Source organism: Neltuma alba, unplaced genomic scaffold (genome assembly GCF_004799145.2).
Source record: "Neltuma alba isolate B1F8T4 unplaced genomic scaffold, ASM479914v2 tig00000857_pilon, whole genome shotgun sequence".
Lineage (NCBI taxonomy): Eukaryota > Viridiplantae > Streptophyta > Magnoliopsida > Fabales > Fabaceae > Neltuma > Neltuma alba.
In genome coordinates this window covers 108,669-127,609 of record NW_021632224.1, presented here as the reverse complement: position 1 = coordinate 127,609, position 18,941 = coordinate 108,669, and the positions used below count along the sequence as shown (strand labels likewise).

Sequence of the window (18,941 nt, the reverse complement as noted above, 5' to 3'; positions counted from 1 at the left end):
TTTTTCTCAACATTATTGATGATTCTCTATTTCACAAACTGGATCAACCCTTGCTAAACCCAATGAATTGTTGAAAAGTACCTGCTCTGAAATGGGAATGGAACACAAAGCATAATAGACCACCGTGTTTGTTGACAAAGATGAAGGACAGTCAACAACTTTTTTGCATAAATGATTTTGTTGACAAATACAACAATTTGTCAATAATCCCTTGGAATAGAAACAAGTTGTTGATAACCCACGAGTTTGTTATTATACCGAATAGAACAAAACGCAACACGATTGTCCACAGAAATTGGAAATTGTCAAGAAATTTGGCAAAGCAATTAGTTGATAACATAGAGAAGATGTTGAAGATCAAGATAGATTTAAGATAATTTTAAGCAAATAGTAGCTAAATAAAAAGTGTACAAACAATTATAAAAATAGTTAAAACATCAAATGATAAAAAAAAAAGTGAGCTTAAATAGGCTAGTCCTTGACAACCTCAGGCTTAATAGAGTTAGGCCCTTGAAATCATGCTTTTTGAGAGCCCAACCCCACCAACAAGCTCGAATTTAAATGGACTCAGCTTTTTTTTTTCCAGCCACTTTCTTCTTGATCAATCTTGCTCCATTATTTATCTTTATATTCTTTTAATAATTAACTACACAAGTATTCATATTAATTCTAGTAGTTGGTCATACTTAAGCATGATATAAGATATATAATGTAATAATATTTGACATAATCAAAATTAATTATGTATGTTCTACCTCTTTTTCTTATGATGGAACCATGAGTATGATTGGAACTGCATATTTTGATTTAGAACTTGACATTGAAAAAATCGTAAGAGTATTAAAAATATAAACTGAGTAGTAAATGGTTCAGCACAATATTGTACATAATGTTGTAAATATTATTTCCTCTATTTTTTCAATAAAAGATTATTAATTCAACTATGTTGATTAAAAAGTTGGTTAAAATTAATTGGACAATAAAAATGCAAAATTTTTTTGTTAAAAAATATCCACTTATTTATAGGGAAGATGTAGGAAAGAGCGCAACTCTACCAAAAGAAAATAACTTTCAACAATAACATAAAGTTATCGCTCAAAGGTTGTTGGCACAACAATTGTGGCTAAAAAGTTTTAGCGGTAACAAAAATAACAACTTTCATAAGTTTTGGTGGTGACATTTATTGCTGTTGAAAGACAATTGTCGCCATTGAAAAGTTTATTTTTAGTTGTGACTTTCTAAAGTTGTCATTGAAAGACATTTTTAGCCCTCACTTGAAGTTTTATTTTTTGCAGCATAAGAGAGACAATTTACAATTTAAACAATTTACTTCGATGATGAATGCAATGATATTACTATGAGTGATTAAATAGGGCAAAATTGTAGAAATCTCTTAGTATCTCTTACAGATAAAAGCAAGTTATACTGAAAATTATTTCTTATAAAAAGTAACGGATGGAGTTATTAACTTGTAAAATTTCATTGAAGTTTTTTTTTGAACCATGACAAAATGATATTAAAAAGGAGAGTTTAAATATTGTAGACAGTCAAATAACTTATATTAGCTATATTAAAAGAAAGAAAACTACTTTTAGGAATTAAATCAATATAGTAAGAACAAAAGTTATAAATAAGAGAATGAACTTCTTGCCAAGTGATAGATGAGATGTGGGAAGACAGAGATGGAAAATGTAAGAAGTATTTATCAGCATAGTGGATGTGAAAAGGAGGCTTCAAGTGAAGGGTCATGACACTAGATGTAACATCCTGAGTTTTATCGGGTTTTAATAGCCTCTTTTGGTTGATTTTGAGGATAGATTTGTGATTTAACGTTGATCATGGTGTTTGGGTTGGAATTGAGGTATGTTGGAGGAATAGGTGAACAAACCCCTCTCAGGGTATGTTCGCCGCGGCGAACAGAGAGTTCCAGAGGGGGGTGTCTTTTCAGGAAGGTTTGGTCACGGCGAAGTCATAGAGACGCCGCGGCGAAGGTTTTCTGGGTGAAGGTTTTCTGGGCGAGCGAGAGTTTCCTCTCGGGAAGCTTTCGCCGCGGCGAAGTCAGGTTTTCAGGAGAGTAATCCCTCTTGGGATTAGTTCGCCGCGGCGAAGTTCTGGGTTCGCTACGGCGAAGGGGGTCGAATCTATATAGTCGCGGGAGGGGTCTGGTTCTGCGAAAATTAGAAAATCTAAAGGAAGAGAGAGAGGCTCTACTAGGGTTTCGGTGTTATGGCTTGGGAAAGGTGTTTCTAAGGATCCATTACCTCAAGTAAGTGATTTTAACCTCTAATCTACTTTCTTTCTTGGAATTTCTGAGGATTTATGGTGAAACCCTAGAGTTTTCTAGGTTGTTGTGGAATTGAGGTTTTTGACCGATTGTTTTGAGTTTAATTGATTGTTTTGAGTTAGTCTAAGTATTTAATCGGTGTAGTTTTCTTGGATTTGAAGAACTTTGAGTTTTTGAAATTAGAGTTTATGGAAATGGGAGGTTTGTGATTGAGGATGATAATGTGGAGATTGATTTTGAGTTTTGTGATTTGGGTTATGTTAAGGAGGGTTAAATTGGATGTTTAATCGGTTTAGAATGTTGTTAAGACTTCTATTGTTCAAATGTGATGTTTGGGTGTTGAATTCCTATAGTGGGTCCTTGAGGTGATGAGTTTTAATTGATGTTTAGAAAGGAATTAAGGTTTTAATGGATTTTTATAACCTTGGAATGTTGCCTTGGTGGTTATACCCTTTTGAGTTAGGTAGAGTTTGGTTGGAGTTAGGAATTTTGTGTCCCCAAATATTGTTTTGGCCACATTATTAGTTGAAAGCTAATACATGATGGTTGTGTGCTTGTGTAGACCGGTTGTAAGCCTTGTTGGTGCACGGGGTCGTGTTATTGGTTTGTTATTCCTTCCTTAGGCGAGAGGTAACTACTTTCCAATCCTTTTACATGCTTTTGTGGTATTGTGAGTGGATTTATGTTTTGTGCTCCGCGTAACAACTGTGTTCAAAGTGTATGTTGTATATTGAAAAGGAAAACCGTCTTGTGGGATTTAAATTGATATTGATTGAATCTGGAACTTGTGAAAGATAGGCCACTGAAAGAAGTTAATTGTGAAATGATCATTTACTCTTTGATTACGGTTTGAGCATGATGCATTAATTGGGAATTGGTGAGAATTTTGATTGTTACTACCATGTGGTAAGGCCTCCATTAATGCATGATGGTTGGCTCTTTACGTCCTCCATAGTGAGGGATAGGCCTTTTGGCTCCCTACGTCCCCCAGAGTGAGGGATAGGCCAGGTTCGGCTCTTGAAAATCCCCCAAAGTGAGGGATATGGTTAATGGGATTGCATCATTGCACTTGCATGACTTGTGTGGCTATCATTTATAATATTACTTGTGAACTGCCTCACTTGACACCTCACGAGCACCTATATAGTAGTACTTTGAATTGGAAAGGTTGGTTATTGGGACGTTTGTCTCACCCCGTGGTTTACAATGTTTTCAGGTGAAGATTCTAGGCGTATGCCATCGAGAAGAGACGCAGAGGCTTGAGCTTGGTTAGCTTTAGGCCTTTAGCCCTTGTATATGTATGGCTAGTATATATTGCCACATTTAGGATCCCTTTTGAAATATTTTGATTGCCCGGCCTTATTGTAAACTGGAGGGAATGTTATCTCCTTATTTTGGGTTGGCCGGAGGCCATTTCTAGTGTCTTGTGAAACTTTGTTTTGTTTTGTTGGAAACCATTTGGATGGGCTGTTGTTGATGTCTTTTGTTACCCGAGTCGGAGGCTCGGAGGCCCAATGGATGTTAATAAATGATTTCTAGTTGCATGCAACAGAGTTTGGGTTTGTCTCGAGTTTGAATGTTAATTTCAAAAATTGCGCAATTTCTTTCTACTATGGTAGTTTGTTGTAACAGCTTTCCTTTTCTACCATAGTAGTGATTTTATGACGAGTTTATAATGTTTTGAGGATAAGGGTTTTACACTAGAGTTGTTGATCCAATAGAGAGCAGCACGAAGACATTTTGAATGAAATTCAGTACCAGCTGTAGTCGTATTTCTCCAAAAAAAATTCTTTAATGCATTGACTAGAAGAACAAATCACTCCCTGGCAGTAATGAATTCGATTCCTCTTGTATTTGAACAACAGAACATCCCATCCAATAGGACTAAGGATTAGATGATCCTTATAAAGTTGAGCAAATTTGTTAGTTGGTCTAGCACTGAGGCAAAGCTTAAAAGAAAATTCCGTAAAAAAACTAACTCACTTAAATTCTTGAATAACTGAGGTTGGAGAAATTTTCACCCGTTGATGTAGAACCAAATTTCTATTCCTCCAAATAATATTAAGAAGGCATATGATCCCATGAGCTATGTGTAGGCGATTATCTTTGCAAAGCTGAATTAGTGTTTGCTTGTGTAACATCCTAAGTTTAATCGGGTTTTGATAGCCTCTTTTGGGTTGATTTTGAGGATAGATTAGTGATTTAATCTTGATCTTGGTGTTTAGGTTGGATTTGAGGTTGGTTGGAGGAATAGGTGAACGTACCCCTCTCAGGGTATGTTCGCCGCGGCGAACCGGGGGTTTCAGAGGGGAGTGTCTTCTCGGGAAGGTTTGGCCGCGGCGAAGTCTTAGGGACGCCGCGGCGAAGTTGTTCTGGTGAGCGAGGCTTCCCTCTCGGGAAGGTTTCGCCGCGGCGAAGGTAGGGTATGCCGCGGCGAAGGTTGTCTGGGCGAGCGAGAGTTTCCTCTCGGGAAGCTTTCGCCGCGGCGAAGATTGAAGTTCGCCGCGGCGAAGTCGGTTTTTCAGGCGAGTAATCCCTCTCGGGATTAGTTCGCCGCGGCGAAGATGGAGTTCGCCGCGGCGAAAGGTCGCGATTCTATATAATCGCTGGAGGGTTCAGATGTGCGAAAATTGGAAAATCTGAAGGAGGAGAGAGAAGCTCTGCTAGGGTTTCGTGGAGGAGGCTTGAGAAAGGCATTTCTAAGGATCCATTACCTCAAGTAAGTGATTTTAACCTCTAATCTTCTTTCTTTCTCGAAATTCCATGGAATTTATGAGGATTTTTGGTGGAACCCTAGGATTTTCTAGGTTGTGATGGAATTGAGGTTTTTGACCGATTGTTTTGAGTTTAATTGATTGCATTGGGTTAGTTTAAGTATTTAATCGGTGTAGTTTTCTTAGATTTAAAGAATCTTGAATTTTGGAGTTAGAGTTTATGGAATTGGATGATTTGGGATTGAGGATGATAATGTAGAGATTGATTTTTGAGTTTTGTGAATTGGGTTATGTTAAGGAGGGTTAATTGGATGTTTAATCGGTTTAGATTTGTTGTTGGGACCTTAATTGCTCAAATGGGTTGTTGGAGGTTGAATTCCTATAGTGGGCCCTTGAGGTTTGAACTATAATTGATGCTTGGAAGGAGACTTAATGTTTTAATAGACTTTGAGGACTTTGGAGTGTTGTTTTGATAGTTATACCCCCTTGAGTTGGGTAGAGTTTTGATGGGAGATAGGAATTTTGTGTCCCCAAGTGTTGTTTTGGCCACATTATTAGTTTGAATGCTAATATATGTTGGTTGTGTGTTTGTGTGCTTGTGTAGACCGGTTGTGAGTCTTGGTGGTGCGCGGGGCCACTTTGTTGATTGTTATTCCTTGCTCAGGCGAGAGGTAACCACTTTCCAATCCTTAGTACTTGCTTTTGTGGTATTGTGAGTAGATCTGTGTTTTGTGCTCCAAATAGTAATTGTGTTCGAACTATATGTTGTATATAAAAATGGAAAACCGTCTTGTGGGGTTTGGATTTATGATGAATGAATTTGTGGAATTGTGAAAGATATGCCACTGAATGAGATTAATTGTGAAATGATTATTACTCTTGATTATGATTTGAGCATGATGCATTAATTGGGAAATTTGGTGAGAGTTTGATAGTTACTACCACGTGGTAAGGCCTCCATTAATGCATGATGGTTGGCTCTGTACGTCCCCCATAGTGAGGGATAGGCCTTCGGGCTCATTACGTCCCCCAGAGTGAGGGATAGGCCTTTATGGCTCCTTACGTCCCCCATAGTGAGGGATAGGCCGGGTTCGGCTCCTGAAAATCCCCCAAAGTGAGGGATTTGGTTGATGGGATTGCATCATTGCACTTGCATAAATTGTTGTGGCTATCATTATGTATTATTTGTGAACTGCCCCACTTGACACCTCACGAGCACCTATTTAGTAGTACCTAGTATTGGAAAGGCTGGTTACTAGGACTTTGTCTCACCCCGTGGTTTACAATACTTTCAGGTGAAGGTTCTAGGCGTGCACCTTCGGGAAGAGACGCAGAGGCTTGAGCTGGGTTAGCTTTAGGCCTCTAGCATTTGTATATGTATGAGTAGTAGTTATATTGCCACATTTAGGACCGCTTTTTGGTATCTTTGATTTCCCGGCCTTGTTGTAAATTGAATAGAATGTATCTCCCTATTTTGGTTGGCCGGAGGCCATTGCTATTGTTTTATGGAATTGTTTTACTTGGTGGAAAACCAATTGAATGGGCTGATTTTTGGGTGTATGTTGTTACCCGGGCCAGAGGCTCGGAGGCCCAGTGAATATGAATGGATTATTTTAGTTGCGTGCAACGTTTTACGGGTTGACCCGAGTTTGAAAGTTAATTTCTAAAAATATGAAATTTTCCTTCTACTATGGTAGCTTGTTTTAACAATCTTCCTTTTCTACCATAGTAGTGGTGTTATGATGAGATTATAATGTATTGAGGTTAGGGGTTTTACAGCTTGACCTAAAGGATGAAGTAATCAAAATTAGAAGCTAAAAGCTTAATGGACAAACCTCCAAACCAGATTCATCAATTGTGAATCTCATGGGTTGGAGAATACTTTTTTGATTACGGCATGTTCAACATGTTTTATCCCAATAAAGAAAAATCTTAAATCTAATTAACTTTTTTTTTTAAATTTATTAACTTTATAACTTTATCTCTATCTAATATATTATTTTTGGATCTTATTCATAAGACAGAGAGAGAATTTTTTCATCTTATTTATAAGCTACTTCATTAAATTTTTAATATAAATAATGCATTATCTCTGATTTATAATATAAGAGTTAGATAACTAATATAAGAAAGTTAAAAAAATTAGTTATGTTGGGTAATTATTACAAATATATGTTGATTTTCATAAATTGTCTTATTTAACTATAGTAGGAACCCCTTATAATTAATAAAAATATTTTAGAGAAAAAAATTATGAATTTGGAAAACCAAATAGATTGAGATCTTATAGTCATAGACTATATTCAACTCACAGTTAGTTTTTATATTAAGGGCTACAGGTAGCACTGTTTTATTCTTCATTTACTATTGTGAAAATTATATATATTAATTAGGGATAAAGTGAAAAAGCTATTAAATTTAAGGCAGAATTAACAAATTTAAATTTTGTTTAGAAATGACTTATAAATAAAATCAGATAAATACACTTTAACAGAAATTCAATAAATTAGCGATCAAATTTTACATTCATATAATGAATTTCAATAATGTAATTTATGTTAAGAAAATTTCTTTTCCAGTTTATAAATAAGATCTGATAGGATTTGCTATCTCTAAAGCTTTTGGACGACTTGTTCAAGATTGTAGGATTTGCGAGGCACAGGAACATCTTCAGAGAACCAGACCTTCCGAGAAGTTTGAAAAATAAGTAAATTACAATTATTCTATAGATCTAACCGACCCACCCAATTTAAATTCAACGCGGTTTTTATTTATTTATTACACCATTATGCTTGTGGTGTTTAATGGGGGCTGGGAGTGGTTGGTGCCTCAAAAGTCAAACTAAAATGGAACTTTTTGCACATATAACTATTACTTTTTTTTTTCTATATATGTGTGTGTGTATAAATATAAGTCACACACACACACACAAAAGTCACTTATACTTCGCTTCCGCATACCAGAGTATACAATAAATTAACAAAAGTTTCCACATTTGCCTCCATTAATTAAAGAAAGCGTATTGGAAAAATGGTGTACGTTTTCTCTCACATATTTTTTTTATCTTATTCAATAAGAGTAAAATTGGAAAATGTCATTAATTACCCTACAAATAACTTATATCTAGAACAGAATTTTTCCTTACAAATAATATATATATAGAAACAGAGCGGTACATTAATATGCAGAATTTGATGTCTTGTCTGCTAATGATTTGTGTATTCAGTTTAATTTATCTTAAATAATTTTATATATTAATATAATTTTTTGTCCGTTAAATTTGTCTTCATTTTAGTTTGGGATGATTAATATGCAGGTCCTTTTAGTTTCAACTAATTTTTTATCAGGTCCCTATAATTTTTTTCTTTTTATCAAATCCTTATAATTTCACATGTTTTTAATCAAATACTTATAATTTTTTTTATTTGGTCCTTATTGTTTTACCTTATTTTTAATTAGGTCCTTGTTGTTTTTATTCTTTATTCTATAAATAATAATATGCTATAGATGATAAATTATTATAACAATCTTCAGTTAATATTCTTTTAAATTTTTAGTTCAACATATACATTATTTATTTTTTAATTCTAATTTTTGTAATTATAAATTCAAATTATAATAATAAAATTTTATAAAATTAGAATATAATTATAAATAATTTATAGTTAAGTATAATTGATTATTCTGATTAATTATTAATTACTAAATGATTATATTAATTATTTTGTCCAGTTATATAATTATTAATTTAAAAATAAATTAATTTTAAAGAATAAAGTTAATAAATTATTTTTTTAAAAGTACAAAGCATCTAATTAAAAAATAAGTGAAACTATAAGGATATGATAAAAAAGAAAAAAAATAGAGAGCCTAATTAAAAACATGTGAACGTAAAAATATAAGATAAAAAGAAAAAATTTTATAGGGACTTGATTAAAAATCAAATCAAACTATAAAGACTCAGAGATTAATTATCTTTTTTAGTTTTGCTCCTTCAAATTTCATTTCATTTAGGACTTGTTTGGTACGAGGGGGAGGCGACTTTACTCCCCTCCCCTTATTTGGATTGCTGAAATTTTTTAGAATCTCCCCTCCCAAATTAGGGGGAATTAGTTTTCAATATCCCTATATTAACCTTTTGATCTTATCTCAGGCAGAAAAAGGATGGTGTCTGTTGTACTTTTAATAGATCATATATCAAATCATAAAAACCTCCCCTTCTCTTTCCCCTCATCAATCCAAACAAAATAATATTAAAAAAATCCTCTCCTCTTTCTTGTTCCTTTTCCTTCTATTAAAATCCCTTTCCTCTTCTTTCTTCTTTTAAGCCAAATACACCATTAAAACAGTGGTCCCCCATAATTTAATAAAGATTTACATCATCTTACTCCTTGAGAAATCAAAACCTATAATTTAAAACTTAAGGAACTAAGACCAAAATTCGTATAAACTTGAAAGAGCAAAGACATTAACCCTTAAAATATCGAATATATAAGATAAATTTTATCCTAAAACAAAAAATAAATTTTTCAGGGGATGCCCCATACCCTCCAAGTAGTAAATGGTGGGCATGGGACAGATTATTTCAGGTTTAATCAACACAATATACCCCTACATAAAACATTAATTTATCGCCCTCACCAGGGCTATTTCAGGTTCTATCAAACCTATTAGATTATTCCAATTAATTGGAATTAAGCAGGTCCACATAAGGGTGATAAGATATCTGCCCTTAACAATTTTTTTTCCCCTTGGGATTAATACAAATAATTCAAGGGAGAATTATTATGAATTCTTATAGAAAGAACAAAATTACCGAAATGCCTTAATGACAAGTGAATAATTACTATTTTTTATATTAAGACTTGTCATTGTATGCTAGCTGTTCTGTATCACTAAGACTTTTAACAATTATATTTCCTTCTCGAGACTTCATGACAGTTTCCTTATTTGTAATTCGGTGTGTTTACTTGGACAGTCACCGATGAAGAAGTCGTCTGAATGAGACGGCTTTTAATTCAAGGAATGTGCATGCAAAGTTGGAAAAAACTTCCTCCACTTTATCGCAATGTTTGAATTGTGACACTAAAAGACTGATATGGTTTCTTTGACTCGGCCTTCTGTTGACTCGGACGGACAATGATGCCTCTAAAGAGTTGACTCGTAACGATCACGAAACGTTTCAGTGGCTCGTAATAACTCGTAATTGACTCGGACAGCGATATCTCTGAGGGTTGCCTATGCAGGCAGATGTTTTATACTATTATAAATTCGCACAAGCAAGTAGATGTTTCTAAAACCTCCTGCTATCTATTTATTAAATTTAAATACATTAAAACTTAGATAAATTAATTAATTATAACAAATATAACTTGATTTCTCTAAAATACTCCTATGTAACATTATATTATATATCAACTTATAAATAAATAAAATAAATTAATTTGAAAAAATTTGATCAATATGATAGATAAAATAGATTAAGGTCTTGCATTTGAAATTAAGACTAACTCATAAGCTATTTCCTACATTTATGACCAAAGAATTAAATGAGAGACAAAATTATTTAAAATCTTATATTTATGAGTAAATCTATTTTTTAACTAACTCCTATATTACGAATGAGATGCCTTATATTTTTTCTTGAAGAAGCAAATAGTATAGTCTTGGGTGTGTACATTGATGATTGGATGTGAAATCGTAAATGGCTAACATTACATGGCCTCCCATGCGTAAACTTCAACGTCAATGAATAATTTGTCTTTTTTTGAAAAAATTAACATTATTTATAACTTATGCCAATAAGAACTGGTCTAGTTAGTAAAGAGTCGCCTCATAACCCAAAAAGTTGTGGATTCTAATCTAACTACTTGTATAAGGATTTTATTAGTGGGCAATCTGTGAATATCTTTATAAGCATTTTTTAAACCTATAAGTATATCCCGACTCTGGTAAGCACTTGAACCCAACTCCTCTGAACTTTCTCTTACTAAAAAAATAATTAGTGATTGACCTTCATGTATTGACGAGTTTTACTTTCCATTTTTTCAATTATATAGATCTAAAAATCATGTAATGCAGGAGAAAACTAAGAAAACTACTCCTCACCTTTTATACAAGAAGTATCATCAGCTACAATTTGTATACCATTAGTAATGGAAGTTCTGAGAACGAAGATAGCTATGAGGCTGATTTTCATATATATAATCTTATTCTTCAATTACTGCTTCTTGTTTTGTGCAGCTTCTTCTTCTGACGCCATAACCATTGGCAAACCCATTAGCGATAATGGAGAGCTTCTCATTTCTAAAGGAGGAAAATTTGCTCTTGGCTTCTTCTCTCCAGGCAAATCTACCTTTCGCTTTGTTGGAATCTGGTACTATAACTTGCCAAAGCAAACTTTTGTTTGGGTTGCCAATAGAGATAAACCCATAAATGACTCTTCTGGAGTTCTCTTCCTCAACCCAAACAATGGAAATCTCGTCCTCCGCCAGAACTCCACCAACTTGCCCATTTGGTCCTCGAACGTTTCTGTCCCTGTTCCAAGTAATACAGTTATGGCTCAGCTCACTGATTTAGGTAATCTCGTTCTGATTCAAAATAATGACTCCAAAAATGCGTTGTGGCAAAGCTTTGATCATCTCACTGACACCCTTCTTCCATATGCCAAACTGGGTTTCAACAAAAGAACTGGTCAGAACTGGTTGTTGCAGTCATGGAAGACACAAGATGATCCAGGAACAGGAAGTATCTCGCTGAGGTTCAACACATCTGGGAAAGATCAAGTTTTTCTATATAATAAAAAAGTTCCATTGTGGCGAGGTGGGTTCTTCAATGGCGAAATACTTGTGGGTTTGCCATCTATGAGAAGAGAAATGTCATATGCTTTCAACCTTACTATCACAGACGATGATAATTCTGCCGGATTCACATATCACGCCGTCGATCCCACCGCCATCTTCCGGATCTCAGTTGTTCCGACGGGATACATGCAAACACATAAATGGGATCATGATATAAATGATTGGAAGCTATATGGATCATACCCAGAAATCAATTGTGAAACCTATGGAACTTGTGGAGCCAATAGCAAGTGTGATTCTTTCAACTATGCTTACAACAAGTGTTTTTGCCTACCGGGGTTTGAACCTAGTAACCCTAATGAGTGGTACATGAACGATGAATCAGCTGGTTGTGTGAGGAAGAAAGGACCATCTTTGTGTGGGAATAATGGAGAAGGCTTCATTAAAGTAGACGGTGTGAAGATTCCAGATACTTCCATAGCCAATTTTCAGAAAGGTTTGAGAGTGGAGGATTGTGAACAAGAGTGCTTGAGAAATTGTTCTTGTAATGGCTATGCGGCTTCAGATGTGAGAAATGGAGGAAGTGGGTGCTTGACTTGGCATGGAGATTTGCTGGACACCATGGTACTAAGTGAAGAAGGCCATGATTTATATGTTCGTGTTGATGCTGTTGAACTTGGTATGCATATGTTTGTGTTTATATTTCTTTTACTGGTTTTAATTTCTTTTTCCTTTGTCTCAAAGACCACTTTGTTTCCATTTAATTTTCTCAGCAAATTATGCCAAGAAATCAAAAGGACCGCTTCCAAAGTCTGGGATGGTGGGAATTCCAGTAGCTACTTTCGCCGTGATTGTTCTTCTAATTGCCATGTGTGCTTATTGCTTTCGGATAAGGAAAATAAGAGGTGACTACTTTTTTCATTTATGGGAGAATTACAACGGCGTCTCAAGAAAAATAATAATAATTACAAAACAAATTCTAAATATTATCATTTTTTGTTTTAAAATTTGTCATTATAGGCTGCTTAGCTAGTTACTAAAACTTTTTAGTAATTATTTTTCTTCTTTAAGATTTCATTGTAATTTGCTCTTTATTTATATACTTTAATTCGCTCTTCATTTATATACTTTCTCTGGGACAAGTTATGTTTCAATAAAATAATTATCCTTAAGTGAATTTAGGGAAAAGATGGAAGGAAAAATGGCTAGAGAACAAACAATATATAGGAGAATTACAATAAAGCTGAAGAAACAAAATAATTACCAATAAATCTTAATAACAAGTGAGTAGTTGTTATTTTCTACTATAAAACTTGTCATTACAAACCCATAACATATGGACCTGATGGATCCAAAAAAAGAGCAAATTATTGACAATTACTTCTGATACTTTTTTTCCGGTAAATATTGATTCAAACTGTAAATTCATGAGTTTAAATTGTAAATAAAGCATTTAATTTTCAAATATAACTCTTTATATTTGCAACTGGGTTCCTTTCTGCAATGGTTTTGAATCGATACTTGTAACTCATTTTTAAGATTTCTTTTTCTTTTTTCTTTTTTCTTTTTTTGGATCTACCTATCATTAATTTAATCTTTTGCAACTCATCCCTTTTTCCTTTGACCCCACGAAACTAATTAAGATACATGGATGTATGAATGTATGCTGACGTCGGATAATCAAATGTTTTTTTTTTCCTGTGGCTATTTTTTTTTTTAAGCTGATATCGAAGGCATTGGTTTTTGGGGATCTTTTTGTTCGGCTGTTAATATTATTCAAATTTTCTTAGTGTTATTCCAACCTCTCATTTTTGCCATGTTTAGGTGGTGAAATAACTGAAGAACAAATGAAAATAGATTCTCCAATAGAAGAGCAGTACCATGATGAAAATAGAGCACAACCAAGCTTACCATGTTTCAGCATTAAAACCATAATGGTTGCAACAAATAAATTGTCCAATGAGAACCGATTGGGGCGAGGTGGATTTGGTTCTGTGTACAAGGTAAGTTAAATATTTAAAAATGAAAATATTCCTGTGCACTCTTGTACACACAATCTAATCACCAAAAAATTTATTGAGTTGTTAATATGCCATGACCTGTTCTTAGTTTTTGCATCGCATCTTGTCATTTCCAATTCGCCTTGCTGCTCATTTATTGCAAGACTTTTTTAATGATTAATTGCTTATCTGGATTGTGACAACCTTTTAATTTCAGGGCTTATTATTTAATGGACAAGAGATAGCAGTGAAAAGATTGTCTCAAAGTTCTAGACAAGGAACTCAAGAGTTCAAGAATGAAATTAAGGTGATTGGAAGATTACAACACAGGAATCTTGTAAAGTTGCTTGGTTATTGCATTCATAAGAAAGAAAGGATGCTGATATATGAATACCTACCCAACAAAAGCTTGGACTTCTTTCTCTTTGGTGCGTGTTCTTCTCCTTCTCTTTTCTTTAGACTAATATTGCTTTTAAGGATTTTCCATTGACCCATAATACAAAATATGTCTCTCATTTGGTCCTATAAAATGAAATTTTCCCTATTTAATTTGTATGTGTTTGATATATCAAGATAAGGTTTCCAACATTTTCAATGTTAAGAAGCTATTAAGGTTCATTGCAGATAGGGATAGAAGATCATCACTAGATTGGGATACACGTTTTCACATCATCATTGGAATTGCTCGAGGCATCCTCTATCTTCATCAAGATTCAAGGTTGAAAATAATCCATAGAGATCTTAAAGCTAGCAATGTCCTTTTAGACCTCGCAATGAATCCCAAAATTTCAGATTTTGGAATGGCTAGAATATTTGGAGAGGATCAAATCCAAGCAAATACAAAACGAATTGTTGGGACATAGTAAGAACAAAAATCTTACTCATACTTTTAATAAAATCACGAACTCAGTTCAATAACAATCTCATGTTACAACTATGTTTCTTATTGCAGCGGCTATATGTCTCCAGAATATGCAATGGAAGGACAATATTCAACAAAATCTGATGTTTTCAGTTTTGGGATTTTGTTGATAGAGATTATTTGTGGAAAAAGAAATACAGATCACGATAAAGAAAGATCATCTGTAAATTTGATTGGACATGTAAGACTAAAGATACAAGAGGATGAAATTCAACTAATCATTGATCTGTTTCATTTCCTCTCATTTAATTTGAAAGCCCTAGAAATATTGGCTTCAAAATTTTGACGGGTATTTTTTGTTCCTCCAAATAATGAAATGATATTCCAATTTTTTTGGTAGGTGTGGGAGATGTGGAGAGAAGAAAAATCCTTGGACATAGTGGATCCAATACTTGGTGAAGCATATCCAATTGACTTAGCCCGAAGATGTATACATATTGGGCTGTTGTGTGTGCAAGAAAATGCCTCCTATAGGCCTTCCATGTCAGAAGTAATCTACATGCTTGGCAATGAAGTGTCCCTCCCCTCACCTCGAAGACCTGCATTCCTATTCAATTCTAATGCAGAGCTTTCAGAATCTTCAACATCTAAAGATCCTTCTGTAAACGAAATTACTGGTACGACAATCAGTGCTAGATAAACATGGCATGTGACAGGGAAGCATTTTATGATCCTAGGTCTTGCTATACTTATTATCCTTATGTGTAGTTTACAAATGTTTACATATTAGCCACAACACTTCTAATTCCCAAAAAAGGAAATCATATTAGAATGTCAATATGCCTCCTTTATCTCCGACTATCCGTCATGGGCAGCAATCAGTAGGTTCTCGAGTTTGCCAGTTATGCCGATGGTGGCGACTAAGTGTTCTGTATATTTTAAGTAAATATCCTAACTAGCTCCTACATGTAGTATCAAAAAGAGTATATTCTAAGGAATTGAACTGAGTCCTAGTGGGTGATAAGAAAATGGGCATCACTAGCAGGTTGCGTACTAATGGGTGATAAGGAAATTTGAGTCCTAATGTGTGAATGTGATACTACTCTCTTGTTATGGAATTGATCTTAACCATCCTAACATCAGCTAGAAGGTTTTGATCCGGCTGAATCATTTTCTGTGTTGAAGATTTTGCTAAAGCAGTGTTTGCTGTTAGTCTCTCAGCTTTAGAGAACAACATATAATACAGCACATAAATTGGAGGGAAAATTGGAAGCCTTTGGCACCACAATTTACAGCGTTGGACTCATTAAAGCAAAGCATGACCATATTTATTGCATGGCATGATCATGTAACTTCATTTCATCAATGGCTCATATTTGCTCAAACTTCGTGAACTTTAGAGGAGTTAAGTCCTCTCAAACCCAATTAACCACTAGGCTTTGCATGTTCACTTAAATTTGTAAGTTCAATTGTTTTTCTATGGAAAATCCACAAGTAAATGAAACTTGCTATGCCACGTCTTGAAAATTTAGGAGTGACTAGCCTGAAATATAAGAAGCCCATATCCCTTAAGCCTGTAATATATAAATCTCTCAATTATATATGCAGAACAAAATTAGCAACCTTCCTGTAGAGGTTTTGATAGTACAATTCAGTTCAAAAGAGCTCCACCCCAGATCAACAACCATCCAACACATAAATAAGGCGATGATCCAGTCTATGACCTATATGGAGCACCTAAATTACCAAAGTAAATACTCTTCCGGTCCTAAATACTTACCCTTATACACACTAGTATAAGGGTCTTATATTTAGGACCGAAGGAGTACATAAGTTTAACCTTACATTAACTATATGTTAGTTCAAAATGAGCAAGGAATCGCCCCACCAATCTGTTGGAGGAATAAGGTCACCTACACTATTTAAGGCCATAAATATTTTCTAATGATTAACATCCCTATTATAGAAATTAAAAAAATATTGAAAGAAATAGATTAAATATATATGCCTCCGTATAACATAAAAACATAACAATTATTTTCAACTTCTAAAGTATGCAATCATAAGCAAAAATGAAATTATATATAAGACTATTAAATGAACAAAATTAAATATATAATAAAACAACTTATCTATAAAAGTTCAATTCACGAATAATATAAAATCTCATTATTTAAAAGGACTTAAACAAAACAAAACAACAAGCTTGGACAAGCACATGGTATATAACCAATTAAAGCATGACTTGAAGCAATGAAAACAAGCATAAGAACAATGCCCACAAATAACAAGCACAAATGACGTGCCCACAAATATCAAGCATCAATGATGCGCCTAAGATTATCAAGCTAGCTATGTTTTAATCATGGCACGTCAATGACTAATAGTACTAATATTAGCAACCAGTGCTCTGTACTTAGTTCTCAAAAAAAACGTTTTCAAGCATGTGTAGAATTAAATTACCACAGCCCCGGGGGGGGGGGGGGGACTTCACATAATAAAAGCTCATGAAAGAACATTTTACAAGACTTCGGCATGAAAGCTTACAAATCATATCTCAGAAGTTTCCTCCAATTTCCATGCACGAGTGTTCAATATAAATAAAATGAAGAACAAATAACATTAAATAAAATTCTTATTAATTATATATTTAAATATCAATGAAAAAATGATGTAATTCCAAACAAATTTGCCTTGATGAAGCATTGTTTTAGAAATTTGGTAGTTTAATTAAAAGTATAGCAAGTAGTAAAAATATCATTTGTAAAAATTATTATGAGATGCTATTCACTTGCCTACTAAGCCCCCAGTACATAACTTAATGACCAACACAAAGTCATTATTATTCCATTATAATTTTCTATGAGATATTCATAATATCTCATCACAAGATTTTAATTAATGAGTTAAGCAATCATCTAAGCACAGAATCATAACTTCTACTGCTATTTCATTTACTACCTCAAATTAATACTTTCTTACCGACACAAAATAAAATCCAATTTATATGTCCAACTCTCTTCTAACATATGCAACTAACCTCCACCCACGAATCTTAATCCATAAATGTCTAGAGGTGTGAAGAAAGAAATCCGCTTGCTATAACATGAAAATCAAATAAATTTACACACTATAATTAACCCATATAACTCTACTCACAATTAACTACTCATTTGTTTATAATTTCCTTCCAAACTTTTTAACAAACACCTTATGTGCATTCTAAATCAAGTCATAAAACAATCAATATATTGTCTCATATTACTATCCAAACAACTTCAAACGTCTAATATAGATCACAAAGTCTCCTTAATTAAATCTTTTAACAATATTTAACTTATAAATAAACAGAACCCATGTCCTCTTCTTTTGCAACAATGTAAGATTTCAGCAAAATGCCCATTCAAGCAAGCTTTCTTGCCCAATACTAAAGCCAAATAAAACCCCAAATTTCAATCTTATTCCAGATGCGCAGCTGTAAGGGAAAGAAAATTACCTTAGCCCCTCGCGCAAGAATCGCCGCAAACAATCAGAATGAGAGGTTTTGAATATACAGATAAATCCAATCAACGTGACAGCAATGCAGGAGAACGGTTCGATATTACCCACACATACAACGTCTTGCGGTAGCCAGGAAGGAGGAAGAAGATGACAAACGCAGCCGCAGAAAAGAAGAAAAAGAAAACTCCAACGACCTCGGCACAGCAGCGGCGTAAGAGGCAGAGGAAGAAGAAGATGAAGTCGCAACTGCAAAGAAGAAGGAATTCAGGCCCGCGCCCTTTGATTATATTGACAAAAAACGAAAAGGAAGAAAGACCGAAGCTCAGTACACACCTATACGCCCAGAAGCGTCGATCGAATCAGAGGAAGAAGAAGACAAGCTGACGACGCAGAACGGAACTCAGGTTCGGCCGCATACATCAGCAACATGCAGAGGCCTCGACATGCTCACCTGCGACGGACCGACAAGGACGGCGAGCGACGACTGAAGCTTCTTAACTCTGGTCTCGCTGGCACGACGGAAAAAATGGGAAAGGGTGTCTCCAGTTGCCCCTCCACCACCATTTTCATCCACTTCACGTCCTAATCACAAGATTAAAATTTTAACAGATTTCATATTTATAAAATTATAAATAAAATACTAAATTTTTTTTAAAAAATAAATAAAATAAAAATAAAATAACTAAATTTTAGTCGGGATAATTCAAAATAATAATAAAAAATATTTCATAAAATTATTTTTTGAAATATGAAATTTGAATTGTTAAAATTTTAATC

At 34.2% G+C, this 18,941-nt stretch overlaps 2 protein-coding genes and 1 long non-coding RNA gene across 5 annotated transcripts; 2 read left to right on the top strand and 1 right to left on the bottom strand.

Moving 5' to 3' along the window:
• Positions 1-11,122: 11,122 nt before the first annotated feature.
• LOC114747010 (G-type lectin S-receptor-like serine/threonine-protein kinase RKS1) lies at positions 11,123-14,669 on the top strand. 2 transcript variants are annotated; one of them, XM_028935296.1, is made up of 5 exons: positions 11,123-12,480; positions 12,575-12,706; positions 13,626-13,804; positions 14,019-14,229; positions 14,426-14,669. In XM_028935296.1, the coding sequence occupies exons 1-5, from the start codon at positions 11,154-11,156 to the stop codon at positions 14,662-14,664; spliced, it is 2,088 nt and encodes a 695-aa protein (XP_028791129.1). In that variant the 5' UTR covers positions 11,123-11,153; the 3' UTR covers positions 14,665-14,669. The 2 variants fall into 2 exon arrangements, with proteins under 2 accessions (XP_028791129.1, XP_028791137.1); XM_028935304.1 differs by lacking the exon at positions 12,575-12,706.
• Positions 14,670-14,673: 4 nt separating this feature from the next.
• Positions 14,674-15,415, top strand: LOC114747024 (putative receptor-like protein kinase At4g00960). The gene is made up of 2 exons (XM_028935313.1): positions 14,674-14,904; positions 15,064-15,415. Exons 1-2 carry the CDS (start codon positions 14,761-14,763, stop codon positions 15,361-15,363), a joined length of 444 nt encoding a protein of 147 aa, XP_028791146.1. The 5' UTR covers positions 14,674-14,760; the 3' UTR covers positions 15,364-15,415.
• On the bottom strand, positions 15,189-18,715 carry LOC114747033 (uncharacterized). Of its 2 annotated transcripts, none has more exons than XR_003740337.1 (3): positions 18,498-18,715; positions 18,269-18,410; positions 15,189-15,270 (listed from the first exon to the last, which is right to left on the bottom strand). It is a non-coding gene; the product is annotated as an uncharacterized LOC114747033 (long non-coding RNA). The 2 variants fall into 2 exon arrangements; XR_003740339.1 differs by having other exon boundaries at positions 15,207-15,270; positions 18,273-18,410.
• Between the last annotated feature and the right edge of the window lie 226 nt (positions 18,716-18,941).

Excerpts from the sequence above, each read along its gene's own strand:
- LOC114747010 (XM_028935296.1), top strand. The coding sequence starts at position 11,154 with ATGGAAGTTCTGAGAACGAAGATAGCTATGAGGCTGATTTTCATATAT. Across the intron at positions 12,481-12,574 it reads TGTTGATGCTGTTGAACTTG|CAAATTATGCCAAGAAATCA; the intron begins GTATGCATATGT and ends TAATTTTCTCAG. Across the intron at positions 13,805-14,018 it reads GATTTGGTTCTGTGTACAAG|GGCTTATTATTTAATGGACA; the intron begins GTAAGTTAAATA and ends TTTTAATTTCAG.
- LOC114747024 (XM_028935313.1), top strand. The coding sequence starts at position 14,761 with ATGTCTCCAGAATATGCAATGGAAGGACAATATTCAACAAAATCTGAT. Across the intron at positions 14,905-15,063 it reads CTGTAAATTTGATTGGACAT|GTGTGGGAGATGTGGAGAGA; the intron begins GTAAGACTAAAG and ends TTTTTTTGGTAG.